This window comes from Scyliorhinus torazame, chromosome 1 (assembly GCF_047496885.1).
Source record: "Scyliorhinus torazame isolate Kashiwa2021f chromosome 1, sScyTor2.1, whole genome shotgun sequence".
Taxonomy (NCBI): Eukaryota; Metazoa; Chordata; class Chondrichthyes; order Carcharhiniformes; family Scyliorhinidae; genus Scyliorhinus; species Scyliorhinus torazame.
Window position 1 is genome coordinate 343,913,567 of NC_092707.1, and position 22,745 is coordinate 343,936,311.

At 50.0% G+C, this 22,745-nt stretch overlaps 1 protein-coding gene across 2 annotated transcripts in view; it reads left to right on the forward strand.

The window, feature by feature from the left end:
- Window positions 1-22,745, forward strand: part of kcnh1a (potassium voltage-gated channel, subfamily H (eag-related), member 1a) — a 520,535-nt gene that overhangs the window by 96,245 nt on the left and 401,545 nt on the right. For both annotated transcript variants that reach the window (XM_072509739.1, XM_072509749.1), the window contains 2 exons: window positions 1,429-1,535; window positions 10,015-10,143. In XM_072509739.1, coding sequence (XP_072365840.1) covers window positions 1,429-1,535; window positions 10,015-10,143 — 236 coding nt within the window. The remainder of the gene's footprint in view (window positions 1-1,428; window positions 1,536-10,014; window positions 10,144-22,745) is intronic.

A 22,745-nucleotide genomic window follows, 5' to 3' on the forward strand; every position in this document is an offset into this window, starting at 1 on the left:
TAGTTCTAGCAGATTAAAGCCTATTAGTTATGACTCACCTTGTCTTGAGAGTAATTGATTGCGCATCACTACCATACTTAGAGATTTTTCCAGAGAATTATGCCCACTGCCTTTATAGGAATGGATCCAGGAATTTTGGGGAAAGTTGCTTGGAGTCTGGAATTTCCATTAGGAGACTGGAGTAACTACTCTTTGTAAATATGAGAATGATAGAATAGTGGGACAGGAATCAATGGACAGAATTTGATGTCCACTTTTGGGCGCGTTTGGCGTGTTTCTTGGTGGCTGCAGCGCCGAGAATGACTCCGCTATTCAACGGCACTTTGCAGCTTTCTTTGGCCTCAGGGAGTTTCTCTCCGTTGAGACCACACTTAGAGAGATTTCCTGCTGCTGAACTGATCTCGCCAGTAGGAACGGGTGTTTGCAGATCAGTGCACCATTTTGATCAGCAGCCCCGCTCCCGCGCTCCACCCCCACTTTCAGGCCCCGCCTCAATTAATTGACTTCACTTCATGCTGCAAATCTTATAGAGGCATCGGGGCCTGATCGCTGGCAATGCCAACCTGGCATCCTAACACTGCCAGCCTGGCACCTTGGCAGTGCCCCATGGGCATCTCATGTGATTTACCCATTGCGCCCGGATCCGCGCCAGGCAGAATGGGGTCGCTGAATCGCGCCCGTGATCGATATTTTTAATTCTGCTCTTCCATCCTGAAGGAGGCAAGTTCAGTAGGGTTTCAGTAGCCCTGCAATAACCCTTTATATATAAAGCTAGACGGCAAGTATCTGTAGGTTCTTGAACTGTGCAGACACCAGAGTTGAGCCTGATACTGTCCTCACCCAACATGGGTAAGAGTACTTTCCAGTGACCTTTATTCGGCATCATTAGGAGTGGAAATGCTGCCAATTTTTGCCCCTGAATGAGGCACTGCTCGGTGCTGAGTTCCCATTGCTTCGACAAAGCAATCAGCAGAAAACAATTGCACTTAGACTTTCCGATACTGTGCAGTTCATTGTTACACTGTACAGTGTGTTTAACATGGGCACTGGAGATAGTTTTTTAAAAATAAATTCGAGTGCACAATTCATTTTTTCCAATTAAGATGCAATTTAGCGTGACCAATCCACCTACCATGCACATCTTTGTGTTGTGGGGGCGAAACCCACGTAAACACAGGGAGAATGTGCAAACTCCACACGGACAGTGGCCCAGAGCCGCGATCAAACCTGTGACCTTGGCACCGTGAGACAGCAGTGCTAACCACTGCGCCACCGTGCTGTCCTTGCACTGGAGATAGTTAACAAGGAGTTGTAAATGAAGCTGCAAAATCCCAACATTGAACGGAAAATCCAATTTACAGTGGTTTGAAACACAAATGAAAATTTTATTCCAATAAATGTCAATTTAAATTTGATTTATGTTTGCAGTTTCATGTTTGGGGAGCTAACTGACAAAGAAACAATTGAAAAAGTACAACAGACATTTGAAAACTACGAGATAAACTCATTTGAAATCCTGATGTATAAAAAGAACAGTAAGTAAAAACATTTTGTCCAGAATTTATTGTGATTATTATTATTATATATATTTAGTTGCAGTGGAAATAGCGACAGTGAGCGAGGGTATGATTTAAAAAATGGTTATTTTGTTTGGCTTTACGTTGAATAAATAATTTATTTCATTGACAAGTACTTTGCAAGAAGCCTCGCTTTGTATTTAGTTACCAAGGTGCAACAAGGCAGCAGCATTTACTGATGTTTCACTGATCTAGGTTTAGTGAAAGAGCATATCGTAACCAAAGTTAGTTTTGCATCAATGCAAAGCAATTCCAATTATCTATTAATGTAAAAGTGAGATTAATTGGTAATCGGTTGCCCACCTCATTCTTGAGCATACTGAAGCCAAATCGGATATTTTGGGATGAGATGCAAATTAAATGGAAAGAAAAATTGGATGGGATATGTAATAGCTGGCTACTCCAGTCCTGCCTTATTTGTGCTTTTCAGGAAGTTGAACTTTACCCTCTTTATAAGCTTGGGCTTACGTCTTTTAAACCTTTTGAGATGTTGGCCCTGCCAACCATGCTCTCCTAACATGAGAAGCTCACGCATGTTGTGAGTCACAGCCTGAAGTAAATTCAATCTTTCAGTCTTCCATTTGAACTCTGGATAGCCTTTGGCAGATCAAAAGTTTTAATATCAATGTAGCACACTGTTGCTCTTATCGTTAGTCAATGCGTGATCTTTCAATATTCTATAGTTGCTTAGAAGGGTCATGCAGGAATACCGATGATTTGGGTGGAATATGGAATATAAGAATGCCAGCAGCACAGGGTTCAGCCCCTGTTCTGGCTGAGGCAGGCCTGTGGCCTGCCTCTGCATCCCATCAGTAGTAAAAATCATGTCATTTTGCCGTGGTTTGACGAATAGTCTCCAAGAACCTTCCTTCAGACAGAGAACTCAAGATGAAGATACAGTGGGAGTTTTTTAAACATTGCTTTTTGTATTAGAATCCTCAATTTTAATGTGACATTTATATAACATTGTGAAGTGTCTTGTTTGTGATTTTTTTTTCTTACTGTCGTGCAGGCACCACAAGGACTACAAGCACCAACGTAATAGCAGTTGTAGTTCTGTTCATGTGCGGGTGATAATAAGTAAAACTTTTATTTTGCAGAAAGTTAAATTGAGGATTATTTTAACAATCATTTTAAATTAAATAACGTACATATGGTATAGAGCAATCTTAATTCATACTGTTGGCCAGAATGATGAAAAGCAGATTAGTCAAATTAGTACCCAGATAATTACGTCTACAAAGATTATTCAATTTTGCTGGACTTCCATTTAAATGATGCAAAGCTTGAAAAAAGTTTCAGAAAACTATCTTTATTTAGCAGTAGGTGATCTCAGATTTTCTGACCAAGAAGCACATTTGGCAGCACAGTAGCACAGTTGCTTCACAGCTCCAGGATCCCAGGCTTCATTCCCGGCTTGGGTCACTGTCTGTGCGGAGTCTGCACATTCTCCCAGCATCTGCGTGGGTTTCCTCCGGGTGCTCCGGTTTCCTCCCGCAGTCCAAAGATGTGCACTTTAGGTGGATTGGCCATGCTAAATTGCCCTTAGATTAGGTGGGGTTACTGGATTATGGGGAAAGGGTGGAGGTGTGGTCTTAAGTGGGGTGCTCTATCCAAGAGCTGGTGCAGGCTCGATGGGCCCCCCTTCTGCACTATTGATCTAAGCACATGGGTGACTGTCGATACTGAGAATGTCCAAATTGTACCTATATGCAAACTGATAAATTTCCTGATGGTTACAAAGATCCTGATTAAGTAAAAGATATCTGGTGGGGAGGGAGAAGATCTTCATTTTATTTCCATCTCACTTGTGCTCAAAAAAATATCTGTCCCTCCAATCCACCTGCGGCTCGCCAAATGCTCAAGAAGACACTAATCTTGGTGGGAAGAGCTCCCATTTAAAACAGGCAGGAGCCTCATGAATAAATTCAGATCAGGATTAAATAGCATAATTGCTGGACTGGTGCTATTTTCTAGCCTCATTGTTTGACTAACACTGTTTCTTGTTCCTGTCCACCAAACACGGGTAATACCACAACTTGCAGTTATATGGTATCTTGAACACAGGAAAGTGACCCAAGACGTTTCACAGGTTGTAATCAGGCAGAAATTGATACCAAGGAAATGGAGGCAATAGGGTAACAGATCAAAACATTGGTCAAAGTGGGTGGTTTTAAAGAAGGGTTTAAAGGAGAGGGAGGAGGCGAGATGCAAAAAATTAGGGTGGTGATTCCAGAGGATGGGCTTAGATGGCTGATGGCAGGGCCACCATCTGTAGGCGCCCAGGAGCCAAAGTTGGTTTGGGAGCAAAGTATGATAAAGATGTGCAGTTTTGGCAGGAAAGCTGCTGGAAGGTATAGCCTATTGAGGAGGCATTAGGAATGGGCTAAGTATCGGAATCTGTGAGCCAAGTTTCAATCAAAACAAGGATGTCAACGCAGTCAACTTTAATAAGCCCATGGCTGCTAAAACACATGTTCAGTTGGGAAATGCAGACAGATTCGGTAACATGGGTTAGTTCAAGGGTGCAGTGACAAGTGAAGTGAGTGAACACTCTCTTTCTGCACTGGCTTAGAGGCATTCACATTCTCAATAGCTGAAATGAAACAGTGGGAGCTTGTGTGAGGCAGAGCACAGGGAAATAATTGGGTGTTGAAAGCATCTGCAGGTTAACATGCAGATTGGCTGGGGTGAGGAAGAAGCCAAAAGAGGCATAGAGATCAGTAAACACTGTGCTTCATCTCCATCAACATTGCCAGTTACCACAGCCTCCACTCAGCCCCTTACCAAGATGGCAAGTGTGTTCTCTTCAGCGGGGGGAGTGAGTGTCTAGGTGGACACTTCCTCATCTGTTGTCAATATGTTGTTAGGTGTTATGTGTGACTTCCTGCAAGAAATAGGTCATGTGCTGATGACAGTGCTGTGAGGCATTTGTAAAGTGGCTGCCATCTGTGCAATGTGGCTAAGTGAGGATTGTAATAACAGTGAGTCTGACAGCATGAAGAGAAAGAACTTTTAGTGAAGTGCGGTGCAGTGATTGTAAAGAGAGGTCTTGTACATGCTATTGATGTTGTAATTAATGGGGCTTTAAGTGGTGAAGTTCTCCGTGAAGAGAAACCTTCTTACTTTAACAACTCTAATCAGATTATTAGATAGCTTCTGGTTTGTTATTGTCATGGGAGTGTCCCTTTAAGAAAGATTGTTGTCTTATCACATGGCTTCAGTGATGTCATTTTGTGGGTGGAGCTGAGCTGTGGCTGTGAGGTTTTAGTTTCACTTTCAATTTTGACTGCTGTGAACTACAGACAGGGAAATTAAGTGTTTTAGAACATAAGAACATAAGAACTAGGAGCAGGAGTAGGCCATCTGGCCCCTCGAGCCTGCTCCACCATTCAATGAGATCATGGCTGATCTTTTGTGGACTCAGCTCCACTTTCCGGCCCGAACACCATAACCCTTAATCCCGTTATTCTTCAAAAAACTATCTATCTTTGTCTTAAAAACATTTAATGAAGGAGCCTCTACTGCTTCACTGGGCAAGGAATTCCATAGATTCACAACCCTTTGGGTGAAGAAGTTCCTCCTAAACTCAGTCCTAAATCTACTTCCCCTTATTTTGAAGCTATGCCCCCTAGTTCTGCTTTCACCCGCCAGTGGAAACAACCTGCCCGCATCTATCCTATCTATTCTCTTCATAATTTTATATGTTTCTATAAGATCCCCCCGCATCCTTCTAAATTCCAATGAGTACAGTCCCAGTCTACTCAACCTCTCCTCGTAATCCAACCCCTTCAGCTCTGGGATTAACCTAGTGAACCTCCTCTGCACACCCTCCAGTGCCAGTACGTCCTTTCTCAAGTAAGGAGACCAAAACTGAACACAATACTCCAGGTGTGGCCTCACTAAGACCTTATACAATTGCAGCAGAACCTCCCTAGTCTTAAACTCCATCCCTCTAGCAATGAAGGACAAAATTCCATTTGCCTTCTTAATCACCTGTTGCACCTGAAAACCAACTTTTTGCGACTCATGCACTAGCACACCCAGGTCTCTCTGCACAGCAGCATGTTTTAATATTTTATCATTTAAATAATAATCCCTTTTGCTGTTATTCCTACCAAAATGGATAACCTCACATTTGTCAACATTGTATTCCATCTGCCAGACCCTAGCCCCTGTTTGGCCTGTCTCTCTCTATGTTCATTTTAAATATCTGTTCCAGTAAAAAAAAAACATTATTAGAGCTACCTGCTTTGGTAACTTAAAAGATATAGTTTGCTTTCCAGGAGGGTTTAAACCTGCTGGTGAGACGGGGTCAGACGCTCCGGAAAAGCCAATATTATTCAAGTGAGAATGCAGAGTGCTGGGCCATGCCCTTGAAAAGGTTTTTTTTTTGGTTTATGGGATTTTGTTTTTGAATTGGAACAGTTAAGGGGGAATTCATTAAGTGTCATACATAGATTACTGTAACTGTGAGGTGTCTTTATGTATGTAATTGATAACTCTTGCTGTGTGTATTAACTAAGTTCTTAGAATAAAGCTTGTTTTGATTAAAAAGTGTCTAGGGAGTCTGTTGAATCACAGCTGAAGGGAAGGCTCTTGTGCTCATCCTAGCCAAATTCAACATAAAGGTTGTAAGTCAGGTGGACTTCAAAGGGGCTGTTTAGCACAGGGCTAAATCGCTGGCTTTGAAAGCAGACCAAGGCAGGCCAGCAGCACGGTTCAATTCCCGTAACAGCCTCCCCAAACAGGTGCTGGAATGTGGCGACGAGGGGCTTTTCACAGGAACTTCATTTGAAGTCCACTTGTGACAATAAGCGATTTTCATATTCATTTTCATTTCATTTCATTTTTCATAATATACTTTGGAGTTTCTAAACCCTGGCCCATAACATTATAAATGGCAATTTCTTCCTATTGCCTACCAAGAAGATACCTGGAAAGCTCTCCCCTCTCCACTGCCTGCACCAAGACCTATGCTGTAGCATCAGAGAAAATGTCTGCCTGCTCACTCCCTCCTTCAGTGATCATCAATTTCTTCCAGAGTTTTTGTTCAGAATGCACCTTTAAGAGGTTCTTGCTGCTTTTAAGTAGAGTAACCATTGCCAATATCTACTCCCAATTGATATACAGCCGGTGGGTTGCGGAAGAAATGCTGGATGCCCGTCTGACCATTAGAAGCAGCAGCCAGCATGGACATTGCATGCTGCCATCTGCATGTTAACTGGTTTGGGCAGGACACACTTTAGCACATTATTTTTGTATCGACATTTGCTCATTATAGATTAATGGCGAAAGGAGTTGTCTTGCAAAAGATAACACAAACTAAGCAGAGTAAAGGCTTTACATGCTGGTCTATACCAACCTAAGGTGCAAATCAAATTTGTTTTCAGGCTGGATCTTACCTGTTATTAGCAAGCTGTGGTTGAAGGATCGGGTGAAGGAAGGTGGGATTCGAAAGGGCACCAGGGTGTCTTCAGGCTGGCATGGACAAGATAGGCTGAATGGCCTCCTGTGCTGTAACTTTTTATGATTCTAACCTGTCCAATATTTTCCTGTTGCCTGCATGACTGTCTTTCCCAACATGGTAGTTGGCATAAGGCTGGCTGAAAATATGCACATGCTTCCAACCTGCCATCATTGAGACCGAGCACTGAGACCGGTTAATGCCCTGGAAATAACCTGTGTGTCCAAAATTATTTGAAAAAAAATAAATTTAGAGTACCCAATTCTTTTTTCCAATTAAGGGACAATTTAGTGTGGCCAATCCACCTACTATGCACATCTCTGAGACCCACGCAGACATGGGGAGAATGTGCAAATTCCACCCGGAAAGTGACCCGGGACCGGGATCGAACCTGTGTCCTCAGTGCCGTAAGGCAGCAGCGCTAACCACTGCGCCACCGTGCCGCCCGTGAGTCCAAAACGATATATCAGTAACTCCCAAGTTATGGTTCAGTCACTACAACTTTTACTTTTAGAAAATAACAATTAAAAGAGTCTCAGATAACTTTTAATACAGTAGTGCAGTTTTGCAAAGGTAATTTACAGTGTCTTTGCTTTTCATTTGTAATATTCAAAGAACGAAATGTCTATTAGGGGCTGGTTTAGCACAGCGGACTAAACAGCTGGCTTGTATTGCAGAACAATGCCAGCAGCGTGGGCTCAATTGCCGTACCGACCTCCCCGAACAGGCACCGGAATGTGGTGACTAGGGGCTTTTCACAGTAACTTCATTGAAGCCTACTTGTGACAATAAGCGATTATTATTATTAATAGGAGCACATTACTGTTGAAAGTATAGCTTTATATTACGAAGTACACCTCTTGATTAGAATTTTGTTCATACCTACAGGTCTGAATTTATTGTGCTTTGTTCTTTCAATTCTTCTATGACAACTGATCATGGCAGGTTTCACCTTTTAAGTCCTCTCCAGTCTTCACCACAACTAGAATTAATTTACTATGTACCACTGGGGTTGATTCTTTCACAGCTGTTGCGATAGCAACATTGAAATCATGAATTGATGTCTGATTTCAACAGGTTCTTTTACTGGCCAATATCATTCTTTCCTGCTTCTTCAAAATATAAGACAAGATTTTAGAACTAGGTTGTACATAACAAAGCACGTGGATAACCTATTTTATGAGAGACAATAATTCCATACCGTAGTAATCTTAATTCAATGCAATATCGTATTAACTTTAATTCGTAGAAACTTTAATTAATCTTTTTTCCCCCCTCAACAAATTAGTACTGTATTCCCAGAAAATTTGGTTGGCTTAAAAAAAACAGCAAAATTGAATAAAAAATAGAAAATGCAAAAATTATAATCATGCAAAGCAGAAAGGTTATCATTTCACCAGAATTGTTCATCAAAACTTGTTTTCTTCCATTTACTTAACTTGTGTTTCCTATGAATAACTTTGCTTTCCTCAATCCTGCTTTTGTTTTCTTCTCGCTCAAGATAAATAAGCCTTGTTATACTTTATCAAGCTGGTTTTCTTTTGTTCATCATGAAAACTGTTCATGTAGATTAGAGCTCAAGAGTTTGTGCTTAGGTCTGCATGCCATCTGTGGTAATTAATTTCCTTTGATACAGTTGTTAGCTCAATTAAAATAAATTGGTTAATGACTACAGCAAGTAACGCAGAGAGGGATTTAACATAAAAATAGGTCTTCTGAAAAAATGGTTCACGGAATAACTTAAATTGTATATCCAGGAGTATATGGGCACGATTCTCTCAAAATATTTTAAAGTTAATGTGTGGCAGGTTTCTCAGGGAGTTTCCCGTCGCTATTCAATGACACTTCATCACTTTTTTGGGCCCTGTGGAATTCCTCACTGGTTTAGCCCACGCTTAGAATTTTGTTTAGCACTGGGGAGCTGAACTCCGAGATCGGGCTGTCATTTTGAAAGGGTGCCCTGATCTCTAAGTGTGCTTGTGGGTCCCCCACACCCCCCACCCACGGGCAATGTTACCTCGCATACACATGGACACTACCCCACACCACCCAAGTGAAGACTCCCATTATAGGGTCCCAGGGGGCTCCACCCCTCTTCAGGCCCCCCCAAACCTCCTTAAAGCACCCTCTCCCTTCCAGGACCCCCATCCATCTCCCCCAACCTCCCAGAAGCCCCTAATTACCTGCCCTGCACACCCTCACCCTATAATTCCCCCCTCCACCCTCATTTCATGGGCATGGCCCTCCTCGATCCTTGGCAGTGCCACCCTGATACTTGGGCACCCTTGCACTGCCACCCTGGCCCCCAGGCAGTGCTTCTGCTGGTGCCAGGGTGGCAGTGCCAAGGCGCCCATGTTCCAGGGGGAGGGCCAGAGGGCCACCCCGCACTTACCCTGACCGGCCAGGGCCTCCGATGGCCTGGGAGACCCCTGGGTGCCACGTTTGTGTGGACCAGCACTGACCGATGCCCGGCTGCAGACTCCCTGGGGAGACTGGAGAATCGACAGAGGCTGGTGCATCCTGAGCAGGTCGATCATAAGTAGGTTGACGATCTACTTCTGGGAGTGGCGTTTGGTCATGTCCATTTGGGGGTGGCGTTCCGACTCCGATGTCTCGCGGGAGTTCGGTGAATCTCGTGAGGCGCGGAAGGTGTCGGGAGGCCTCTCCCGGGATTCTCCGCCCGCATCGTGGTCTCGCTTGAGCACAACACGGCGGGAGAATCGCCCTCTATGTATCCTTGTTTGTGCCAATCTACTTCACACACCCAAACATGTATTTGTACATGAAAATACCTTTAATCAAAAGTTTAAAATTTTAAAAACTCTGTTCTACATTTTCTTGGATATGGTCTAACTGACATAATTAGAATTACATTTTCTTATTAAAGATTGCAATCATTTTAAATAGTGTAAGATTAATAGAGCATAAACTTGACATCTTGAAGTAAATACTTTTTTTTTCTTGTGAAAGGGACACCAGTGTGGTTCTTTGTGAAAATTGCTCCAATCCGAAATGAGCAAGACAAGGTGGTATTATTTCTTTGCACCTTCAGCGATATCACAGCTTTCAAGCAACCCATTGAAGATGAGTCATCTAAAGGTAACTGTTCTGGCCTTTTTCATTTTTGTAATAATCTTAATTCAGTTTAACATCGCGGCCGGAATTCTGCGCTCGTTCATGTCGGCGGGATTCTCCGGTTTTGGCTGAGGGGCAAATTCTCCGTCCTCTGGCAGTGGTGGTGGGGTGAACCCGGATCAGAGAATCCCTGCCGACATCAGAGTGTACTCTGACAATAAATAAATTCATGCCTGGATTTTCCAGCATTTATATTATTCGGCATTACAAGTGAAGGTTGTAGCAATCTGTTCCAATAAGTAAATTCCAATAAGTAAATGAATAATCTCCTTTTAATGTGCTTGATCAAAATCTTTCTTTTAATATGCTATCCTAACAAAGCTATGGTGGCAGAAATAAAGGAAAATGCTTTCAATTGATAGTAAGTTTAGACATGGTTAAGTTGCTAAAACATCAAGACTAATTGCATCTCCCATGCAGCCAGTTGAAAATTGAGTTTACTTTGTAGTAGTTCTGATTTGTGTTTCTTTTGAGCCAATTATCATTAAAATAAATGTCTAATGAAATTAACTGGGGTAGAAATACATCTTGAATAGTGATGCAAAACACGCAATAGCAGATCGGCAGCTTGTTGAACAGCAAGCCAGATAAAACAAAGAACAGCACATCAGCAGCCTGTTTTATACAAAGCCAGGTAAAGCTCACTTCAGTTAACCGGCAGGCTGGTTTACATCATGTCGGGTAAAACGGGCACTAGTGAATTGGCAGCCTGTTTTCCACCACACCTGGTAAAATGGACAATAGTGAATCAGCAACCTGATTTACACCAAGCTGGGTAAGATGGGTTGCTAATTCATGGGGGGGGATTCTCCCATTCGGCGGCAGAGTGTCCACGCCGTCGGAACGGGCTACTGGGAGTACCGATTCTGGCCCCTACAGGGGGGCAGCACGGCACTGGAGCGGTTCTCGCCGCTCCACCCTCCAATCCCGGCGCACACTGTGTGCCGTGCCAACCCGCGCATGTGCGGTGGCCTCCCTCAATGTCCCGGCCCCGACGCAACATGGCGGGGGAGTTCAGGGGCCGGCGCGGAAGAAAATAGGCCCGGGGAGCGGGAGGCCGGCCCGCCGATTGGTGGGCCCTGATCACGGGCCAGACCCCATCGGAGGCTTCCCCCGGGGTCGGAGCCCCCCCCCCCCCCCCCCCAGGCCGCCTCCGACCCTGCACGCAGAGTTCCCACCGGCTGCGACCAGGTGTGGATGGCGTCGGCTGGACTCTGCCTTTTTAGAGCGGCCGCTCGGCCCATCCGGGCCGGAGAATTGGCGGCCCGGCCACGTAAATCGGCTGGAGCGGAGAATCGCTTGCCGGCGTTGGGGCGGCGTGGCCCGGTTGCAGGGATTCTCCGGGTCAGAGAATCGCCGGGGAGCGGCGCGAATCCCGCCCCCAGTGACTGCCGAATTCTCCGGCCCCCCCAAAATCCCATCGACGTGAATGGCGCCGCCCGCCTCGGAGAATGGCGAGGACCGGGGCGACGCATGGGCCGCCTGAATTCTCCGGGCTGGATGGGCCGAAGTCCCGCCGACGTGCCCATGGGACACGCCGGCGTAAGTTGATGCCGGCTAGGGCGGAGGTAGGACTCGGCGTGGGGCGGCTGCGGGAGAAGTGACCGCACGGCCGCAGTTGTTGGGGGGGGGGGGCGCAGGACTTGTTGGAGTGTGCGTGCCGGGTGGGGGGTTTGGGGAGAGCAGGGGGGGGGGGGTTGGAGAGGGTTTGGGGAGGGCGGGGGTGGGGGGGAGAGGGGGGTTGGGGAGGGGGGGGGGTTTGGGGAGGGAGGGGGGTTTGAGGAGGATTTGGGGAGGGTGGGGGGGAGTTTGGGGGGAGTTGTTGGGTAGGGGGGGGGGGTTTGGGGGGTGGTTGGGGGGCGCGTGCCGGGGAGGAGAGGGTGAGTGCTGGAGAGGAGAGGGACGTGTGCCAGGGAGGAGAGGGCATGTGCCGGGGGGGGGGGGTTGCTGGAGAGGAGAGGGCAAGTGGGGGTGGGGTTTTGGGAGGGTGGGGTGGGGATGGGGGGCGCGTGCAGGGGAGGAGAGAGTGAGTGCTGAGGAGGAGAGGGTACGTGCTGGGGAGGAGAGGGCGTGTGCCTGGGAAGGGGGGTCGTGTGCTGGGAGGGGGCTTTTAAGGAGGGTGGCCGCCTGGCCAGGTGCCAGCTTCCAACAGTCGCGACCATGCAGCCCCTGGCTGCGGGGGGGGGGGGATATGGGTAATGATGATATGTTGGGAGGTGGCGGAGGCTGCCGCAGAGGAGCGTGCTGCAGGGAGGCAGGTGGCAGGACGAGGAGAAGGAGGAGGTGGTGGTGCCACGGTGACAGAGACGCCCGATGAGGCCTGTGTGTATCGGCCCCGCTCGTCGTAGCAGGACCTCACGCACCAGGCATGCAGTGGAGACTCCGGATGAGCCAGGAAACAGTCGCCCATATCTGCCACCTGATGGCACACCTGGCACCGCGTGGCATTGGGGGAGGACACCCTCTCCCCGTGGCCATCAAGGTTACGGTGGCACTGAACCTCTATGCCATGGGGTCATTCCAGTCGCCGAGTGAGGACCTGTCTGGCATCTCGCAGGCATCGGTGCACCGGTGCATCCGTTCAGTGACAGATGCTCGATATGATATTGCGGACCGCTACATTCAGCTCCCCGTGCACTGGGCCAGCCAGGATGCCTGGGCTGTGGGCTACGCTGTGGCGGCCAGGATGCCCATGGTCCAGGTGGCGATCGATGGGATGCACGTTGCCGTGCGGCCACCTGCGGATAACAGGGCCGTGTTCACGAATAGGAAGGGGACCTATTCCATGAACATTCAGGTGGTCTGTGACCACCGCGTGATGATCCTGCACGTCTGCGCCCGGTACCCGGGCAGTGTACATGACTCATTCGTATTGGCGGAATCTTTCATCCCCACCATGTTCGAGGGCCCCGGCTGAGGAGCTGGTTGCTGGGCAACAGCGGTTACCCGTTGCAGTCGTGGCTGATGACTCCTATACGGAGGCCACAGACCGACGCGGAGAACCGCTACAACGATGCCCTTGCAGCGACCAGGGGTGTGATAAAGAGGTGCTTTGGGCTGCAAAAGATGCGCTTCAGGTGCCTGGACCGCTCTGGAGGGGCCCTCCAGTACCCATCAGATAGGGTCGGCCGCATCGTTGTGGTCTGCTGCATCCTGCACAACATAGCCCAGGAGAGGGGCGATGTGCTGCAGGCAGAGGAGGGGGCGGGGGAGGAGCAACACGACGAGGCGCAGACCTCCCCAGATGAGGAGGATGGAGGCAATGGTCACAACAGACGGGCTGGACATTGACGGAAGGCTGCCCACCGTTACCGGCTGGGCCAACGGGTACGGGACGGGCTGATAGCCGCCCGGTTCATGGACTGGGGGGGGGTGGAATCGCTGAGTATGGGCACAGACTGCACACCACGGCAACAGCCTACCACCCTCACCCCACCCACCCACCAGCCTACCACTCTCACCCCACCCACCCACCACAAACCACCCGCACCCCACCCGCATGCACACCATCCCTCCATTGCACATCCACCTGTGGCACAATGGGCCGGGCTCACACGGTCGCCGGTGGAAGCGTTTCTATTGCAGGCCATGGAGGATGATGACAACCCGCTCTGCAATGAGCTCTGGGCTCTACATCGTTGGACAATGTCTGACCCATGGCCACAGTACCACCCTCCACCCGGACCGTCCCTGCATGCGGCCATGACACTGCAGCGCACGGTCCCGTCGTCTGCCCGGGGGGGGGGGGGGGGATGGCGAGGGCGACTCGGGGGGAAAGGGGGGGGCACACTCACCACAGGCCGACATTCTATCACCCCTCACACACAGACTGGCACTCACCTCACACCACACCCCCGCACGCATCGGACAGAGCACAAAAGCAGCTTCTGTCGGTGTGAAAGTGATTTTAATAGCAAACAGTTCATACACGTGCCCTAGCCCCAGAACTAATTTGTGCCCTGTACCCGTGCCAACTTACTCAGTGTCTAACTTTTTGGCCCTGCGGCCCTTTGACTGCGTCTAGGTGGTTCCCCAGACGGTGCAGCAGAACTGGGGGTGGACTCGTGTGATTCTTGCCCTGTGACTAGGGCGTTTCCTGGGGCGGCCCGCCCACGATAGGCCAGGCTGCGACTCGGGCGACTGGGATGGCGAGCTGCCAGCCTGTCCTACCCGTTGCCCACCAGGTGCATCTGGAACGGAAGGAGGGGAGTTCAAGGCATCGCGGTGTTCCGGGACCTCCCCTACAGAGGGACCCGGAATGTGCCCCAGCACTTCCTCCTTCCTCAGGGTGCCCGATGGCCCCCGGGCCTCTACATGGGTCGGGGATGCGAACGGACCGAGCATCCGATGCCCCCCCGACACCTGGCACTGCCAGTCCTCGAGACCCGCCCTGGTATCAACAAGGGTCTGCAAGTTTGCAGCCATGGAGTTCAGGGCGTTGGCCATCCCTGTCTGTGACTGGGCGACGTCGGCCAGCACCTGGGCAATGGCGCTGATGCCCTCAGCGATGGCCTGCAGAGACTGGGCCACGGCCTACTGGGACTGCGCCATGGCCTGCAGAGACTGGGCCATGGCGTTAAGTGCCTCCGCTGCTGGCTCTGGCTCATGGCGTCCTGTGAGAGGACAGCCATGTTCTGGGCCACGGACGCTACCCGCGTGGAATGCACCAGGCCTTGCATACTGCGATCCATGTCTGACATCATCGCACCCATTGCCTCCACCGCGGACGCCACCCGTGCGGTTTCGGTCTGGGTGGCATACATGACAGGCACCAATCCCTGATCCTGCACGCGGGTGGACTTCTCCACGTGCGTCTGTAGCTGCCGCAAGCCGGCCATCACCCCCTTCGATCGTCCCTTGGTCCGTGACTGCATCGGGTCGATGGGTGGGTGTGGTAACTCCAGGAACCACCGACCGCAACACGTATTTCCTGAACGTGATTGACGAATACTCCCGTTTCCCATTCGCCATCCCCTGCCCGGACATGACCACGACCACTGTCATCAAGGCCCTCCAGGGTACTTTTACACTGTTCGGTTTCCCCGCCTACATACATAGTGATAGGGGGTCCTCCTTTATGAGCGACGAACTGCGTCAATTCCTGCTCAGCAAAGGCATCGCCTCCAGCAGGACGACTAGTTACAACCCCCGGGGAAACGGGCAGGTAGAGAGGAAGAACGGAACGGTCTGGAAGACCGTCCTGCTGGCCCTTCGGTCCAGGAATCTCCCAGTCTTCCGCTGGCAAGAAGTCCTCCCAGTGGCCCTTCACTCCATTCGATCGCTGCTCTGTACTACCACAAACCAGACACCTCACGAACGTCTCCTTGTTTTCCCCAGGAAGTCATCCTCCGGGACCTCGCTCCCAACCTGGCTAGCGACACCCGGACCCGTCCTGATGCGGAAACATGTGAGGGCGCACAAGTTGGACCCGTTGTTCGAGAGGGTCCACCTGCTGCATGCCAACCCCTAGTACGCCTATGTAGCGTTCCCCGACGGACCTGGCACCCGCCGGAGCCCCACGCGCACCCGCACCATTTCCCCCACCCCCATCCTCCCCGCAGCACCTGACCGGAGGGTCAGTACTGCCCCCGCCCCTACCCAGCGCCGAACAGGCACCGACGCCCCCTACAGGCGCCCCTCCCCCCTGCCCACATTTCGCCCCAACAGCGCCGCCTAGGGGTGACGAAGCTGCCAGGGAGGAAGACACCACGTTCCCGGAGCCACAGCTGCCGGGGCCCCCACCAGGATCATCGCCGAAGCCCCGACGCTCCAGAAGGACGACCAAGCCACCTGATCGTCTGATTGCTGCACCATAAAACAATAAAAACTTTTTCTGTTACCCTCGACATCACGGTACCTGCAATACCTGGTCCTACCATGCAAAACCGCGACAGAAACGCTGGCCATCACCTCGCTGGGTTCTTTTTTAATAGGGGGTGAATGTGGTAATACCAGGTATTGCAGTACCTGAGAGGTGGATGCCCATTGGCTAGACTGAGGAGTCTACCATTGGCTAACGTACATAGCTCCGCCCTGAGAGGCGGGGTATAAGAACCAATGCCATCCCAGCAGCCTTCACTTTCTGTATCAAAGCTGCTGTGTACAGTTCTAGCTGATTAAAGCCGATTAGTTATGACTCACCTTGTCTCGAGAGTAATTGATTGTGCATCAGCGGTTTTCCAAGTCTTCCAGCTTTGCTCGGAGTCCTCTGTTAACCTCCACCACCCTCCGCAGTTCATCCCCGATTGAGGTGACCCGGTCGCTGTGTCGTGTCACGGTCTCCTCCACCTCCTTCATCTTCTCGCCCTGCTCTCTCACCTCGGCCAATGCCTTTGCCACCTCCACTCTTATCGGGCCGATTGCCTCCTCCAACAATGACCTCAACACGACCGCCATCTCTTTCCTCAGGACCTCCATGTGACTCACCAAACGTTTTTCCAGCTCCACCACCATCACCTCGGTCATCTTCTCCACCGTAAGTAGTGCGGCCCCGCCTTGCAGTTTGGCTTCCACCATCCTGTCAACACTTTTGCTTTTGCTCGTCTTCTCCTTCGGCGGCGAACCCGCGTTTCCTCCTTTCTTCGACGCTGCTTTTCGCATCCTTTAGCGGCTTATTGTTTTTTATCTTCTTTCCTTTCTCCTCTCTCCCCCTTCACCCTCCTGCCCTTCATCAATCTGACATTCTTCTTTTTTGAAAAAAAACCTTTCACCAGACTTCCTTAAATCTCCTTTCTTTCTCCTCTACATTCATCTGGGACGAGGCTTCAACCATCTTTCTTCTTCCTAGGTGGGAGCCATCCGACGTGGAGCACCCTCTCTACATGGCGCCCTGGCCTCGGGCCTGCCGCCTCGGCCCCCTCGTAGCTCCACCCCCGCTGCTCTGACCTGCCGGGCCCGGCGCCTCAGACCCCGCCGCCCGACACCCGCACGGGGTTCTTCGCCGGTTTTTAAACCGGCCCCGCTGGCTTCTCGTGGCGGCCCCAAAGGCCGACGATAGTTGGGGAGTGCGTGAGGACTTGGGGATTTCCCCGAAATCGCCACGAATCGCGGCCACCGGCGGGAGCTCTTGTTATTGCGGCCGTCCTGCTCGCCCACGCCACCGGAAGTCACCCCAGTTTTAAGGGGGAGCCGGCCTCCGCCTGTCCGGATTGCCCCACTTTAATTTTTCAGGCGATGGCCCTTTAATTTGCATGAGGCAGAACGTCATTCTGTCTCCAGGAGGAATTCCCAGCTCAAAGATCTGTCGGCCTATCAGAGGTCGGCAGCACTGTGCCACACCAGGATGGCTTCAGCTCGTCAGCAGGAAATCCCTCCAAGCGCAGTCTCGGCAGGGAGAAACTCCCCGAGGTAAAAAAAACCCAACAAAGTAGCGTTGGATAGCGGGATGTTTCTCTGCCCTGTGGCCGCCAATAAATACCCCGCTAAACATGCTATTCAGCAGACTTTAATTTCAGTCTGCTGAATCACACCCTAGCACACTCTCCATCTATGGAATGCTGGGTTAATTACAGAATTCAGGACAAAGACAGATGGAATTTTTGGTGCGCAAGAGTCTTAAGGGATATAGATGAAAAGCAGGTAAACTCCACAATTAGCCATGATCCAATTGAATACCGGAACAAGCTCATGGTCTACTGCTGAACCTATATTCTACTGTGCTGGGAGCATGTATTTATAAAAGTGTAACGTGCTGCGCATACAATGAAAAACTAACTAATAGTGACCATTAACACCCAGGCATATTTATAAAGAACGATTTGCATTTATATGGTTCTTTTGACTGCCACAGAATGTCTCAACTTTAATATATCAACACAGCAATCAAGGACTCCCAGTGGCGGTCGTGGAGTGAGTGGTTGCACACAGGATGGCTCCTCCTAGAAGGCTTTTCTTTTGGCCCCTTCTACCCGAACTCTGGGGAATTTCAGCGCAAACGTTGTGTGGAGAGTGGAGGGAGATTAATTCTCCCCCGGATGGGCAGGTCTGAGGGTTACCAAACTCGACAGGAGACAGCAAGAGCCCTGGCTAAGAGGTTGGAGGAGACTAGTGGCGCAGCACCAATTGCAAAAATGGCGGAGGGGAAGGGTCGTTATCGACTGGAAAGCTGATAAAGGAGCAGTTGATGAGCTTCATTAAGGATGAATTTGGGCAGCAGCCTAAAGAAATGCAGAGTGACTGGTCAAAGGCAGTTTAGGAGGCATTGATACTTCTTCGCGGGACTTTGAAACGGGTAGAGAAAAGCCTGGAGGTGCAGGGGGCGTCGATCCAAGAGCTGGAGAAGGTGGGACTGGACTGTGACGCTGGAGGTGGAGATGGCGATCCTGGGGGTCATGTGTAAGATGCTGTGAGCAAAGATGGAGGACCAGGAAACCGGTCCAGGCAGCGGAATCTGAGGATCGTGGGCCTACCGGAGGGAGTGGAGGGAACGAGTGCAACGGGCTATGTCGTGCAGATGCTGGGCAGTTTGGCAGACGAGAAGGCGCTGGACAAGGCCCCGGAGGTGTATCAGGCCCATACGTCCCTGAGGTAGAGGCCAAGAGCAGGGGAGCCGCCGCTGGCGGTGATTGTGCACAGGTTCCAGGACAAGGGGAAGATCTAAGGTGGGCCAGGGCCTGGAGGATTGCGATTGGGAAGGAAACCGAATCCGGATTTATCAAGATATTGGTGCAGAGCCAGCAGGTGGAGTTCAACAAGGCTAAAGCACTGTTGCACCGGCGCCAGGTTCGGTTTGGAGTGCTGTAACCGGACAAACTTTGGGTCACTTTTGAGGGCCAGGAATATTACTTTGGGACAGCGGCGGAGGCAAATTACTTTATTAAGGAACATAAACTGGTGGAGGGCTGAATGTGGAAAGTGGGTGGGAGTTCTGTCTCAGTTTAATTTTGTTATCTGGGAGGGGAGGCGAAAGACTCTGGTGAGAATCGTGACACGGAATGTCCGCGGGCTAAATGGGCTGGTTAAGCGGTCTCGGGTGTTCGCGCACTTGAAAAGTTTGAAAGCAGAGGTGATTTTCCTGTAGGAGACGAACCTCCAGGTGGAAGATCAGATGAGGTTTAGGAAGGGGTGGGTGGGGGAAGTCTTCCACTCGGGGTTTGACTCGAAGTCGAGGGTGGTCGCCATACTGTTGAACATGAAAACAGGGTTTACAGGTCTAGGGAGGTGTGGGACCTGGGGGCGGGGGGGGGGCGGTTTGTGATAGTGAGTGGGGTGCTAGTGAGGACTCCGGTGGTATTGATGAATGTGTATGTGCCTGATTGGGACAATGCCGTATTCATGCAGAGGGGCGATCCCGGATTTGGGCTCTCGGCAGGTGATTATGGGGGGGGGATTTTAATTGAGTATTGGAGCCAAGGGTGGATAGGTCGTGCCCTAAGTCAAAGGGGTGGTTGAGAATGGAGTGGGAGCTGGGAGGGTTTATGGAGAGGATGGGGATGGATTCCTGGAGGTTTGGGCACCCGGGAAACAGGGCGTACCCCTTCTCGTTTGTGTTTGGGATATATTCCTGAATTCACTTTTTTGCGGTGAGCTGGGTGGTGCGGATGGGGTGGAAGGTGCGGAATATGTGGGAATAATGATTTCAGACCACTTCCTACAGTAGCTAGATGTGAGATTTCGTTTGGGTCAGGCGCAGAGGCCAGGTGGAGGGTGGATTTGGGGCTTTTGGCCGACAAGGAGTTCTGTGGGAAGGTGGCAGTGGCGATTAAGAATTACGTTGAGCTCAATCAGAATGGGGAGGTATCGGCAGTCACGCTTTGGGAGACTGAAGGCGACGGTCCGGGAGAAATTATTTTGTTCAAGGCCCATAAGAATAGGATGGGGAGGGAGGTTCACCGGTGACTCTTGGATGAGATAGTTGAGTGGATGGAAGGTACTTTGTTGCCCCCGTGAAGGAGTTATTGGCAGGTGATGGTGGGGGGAGGGGGTGTGTGGTGTCGGAGGTGGAGATGGCGATCCTGGGGGTCATGTGTAAGATGCTGTGAGCAAAGATGGAGGACCAGGAAACCGGTCCAGGCAGGTTAAATGAGGGGTTCAAGGCCTTTTATGAAGGTCTGTATAGGACTGGGCCAAGGAGGGAAGAGGCTAATGTGGGTCAGTTTTAAGATGGACTGGACTTCCCGGAGTTGGAGGAGGGGAAGAGGCAGGCACTGGAGGAGCCGTCAGAGCGAAAGGATCTGATGGAGTATATTGGCATGATGCAGTCGGGTAAGGCGCCTGGGCCAGGTGGCTTCCCGGAGGAATTTTAGAAGCAGTTCACGATGGAGTTGGCCTCCCACCTTTTGGGCATGTTTAATGAAGCGATGGAGAAGGAGGAGTTGCCGGCTATGCTAGCGCAGAGAAGGCCTTTAACCGGATAGAGTGGAGGTATTTGTTTGAAATCCTGGGGAAGTTTGAGTTTGGTCTAAGGTTTGTGGCATGGGATCAGTTGTTGTATGTGTCCCCCATGGCAAATGTACGAACAAATGACACAAACTCAGGGCATTTTGGGCTGCATTGGGATATGAGGCAGGGGTGTCCACTGTCCCCGCTATTGTTCGCATTGGCGATTGAGCCCTTGGCGATAGGGCCTCAGGCCTCGGCTTAGTAGCGGGGGTTTGAGAGGGGCTGGGGGTGGCAAGGAGCTCCAGGTGTCATTGTATGCCGATGACCTGTTGCTGTTCATGACGGATCTGTTAGAAAGCATGGGCAGAATCATGGACTTATTGGAAAGGTTTGGGGCCTTTTCGGGCTATAAATTGAATGTAGGGAAGAGCGAGGTGTGGCCGGTGAATGCAGCGGGGCTGGGACGAACTTGGGGGCACTGCCATTTGAAGTGGCAAGAGAGCGGTTCTGCTACCTGGGAATTCAGGTAATGCATGAGTCGGCACGATGCACAGGTGGAATTTGATGGGGTTGGTGGAGGAGGTTAAGGGGACCATAAAAGTTGGGATGCGCTACACTTGACATTGGCGAGGGTGCGTGCAGGCGGTGAAGATGAACATAGGGCCAAGAGTCCTGTTTGTGTTTCAGTCCCTTCCGATTTTCCTCCCCAGGGCCTTTTTTCGGAGGGTAAATACGTTAATCTCGGAACTTGTGTGGGCAGGGATAGCATGGAGGGTGAAGAGGGCTCTTTAGCAAAGATGGAGAGCTCTGATGATGGCCCCGCTGCCGTTTACCCCGAGGAAGTATACGAGGAGTCTGGTGATGGAGTTGTCTATAAAAACTTGGAACCAGCTGAGGAGGCACTTTAAACTGGGTCTCACGTCGGCGATGACACCACTCTGTGGGAATGTATGCCGGGGGTAGGGGTTGGATGGGATGTATAGGAGATAGAGGGAAGAGGGGTTAGAGCTGGTCAAGGACCTGTTTGCGGGAGGGGTGTTTGCTGGGCTAGGGGAGCTGCAGTCTAGGTTCGTGCTACCAAGGGGGAATGAGATTAGAAAAGTCTAAGGATGACCATGAAACCATTGTCGATTGTTGTAAAAACCCACCTGGTTCACTAATGTCCTTCAGGAAAGGAAATCTGTCATCCTTACCTTGTCTGGCCTACATGTGACTCCAGACCCACAGCAATGTGGTTGACTCTTAACTGCCCCCTCAAGGGCAATTCGGGATGGACAATAAATGCTGCACATCCTGCGATATTCATATTCCATGAACAAAAAAAAAAATCCAAAAAAATTAAGGGGACATTTAGCATGGCCAATCCGCCTGCCCTGCACATCTTTGGGTTGTGAGGGTGAGACCCATGAAGAGATGGGGAGAAATGCAAACTCCACACGGACAGTGATCCAGGGCCGTGATCAAACGTGGGTTCTCGGTGACGTGACTCAGCAGTGCTAACCACTGCACCACCGTGCTGCCCTTGAAATTGAAAGATTTAACCACTTGGTCCCTGAGGACTGTTTCAAAGATTCATATAAGCAATTGTTATGGGTCCGGGTTTACAGAACCCCAAAGTGTTTCATGGAGTTCAACCGACCCACAACCTTTAATAGATTGTGGTGTGGGGAGCACACGGCGTACTCTCCAGGTGTGATACAGCAGAGATGGACAAATGGTTTTTAAAACAAAACAATGTTTATTCTATGAACTCAAGTTAACCTTTTAAAAACAAACATTGAATATCTTAACACCCATTACTTCAAAGATAACCCCAAAAGACTACAACACTAAATAATCCTTCAAACTGTTTCTTTAAACATCCAAAAGACTTCAAACCTTTAAAAAATAGACATTAGGTTACATTCAATATATTTATAGTCTTTGGATTTGCAGAAATCAACAGACCAGCTCTGTGTTTCTTCCTGCAGCTCACAGCAAAACACACAGACACTCCCAAGCTGCTCTCTCAAACTGAAACTCAAAAAAGCAGAAGTGAGCTCAGCTCCCCCCACCCTCTGACATCACTTCAGTAATATGATCAGCTCCATTTCTTAAAGGTACATTGCTTAAACATCCATTTCTTAAAGGTACTCTCACATGACACAATGACATTTCTTGGGCTTTCAACTTACTTTCGGCAAAGTTGCCCCTTCAAATCTGCTCCAACCATCCCATGGTTGTAGATTCCCATTGCAACACAGGTG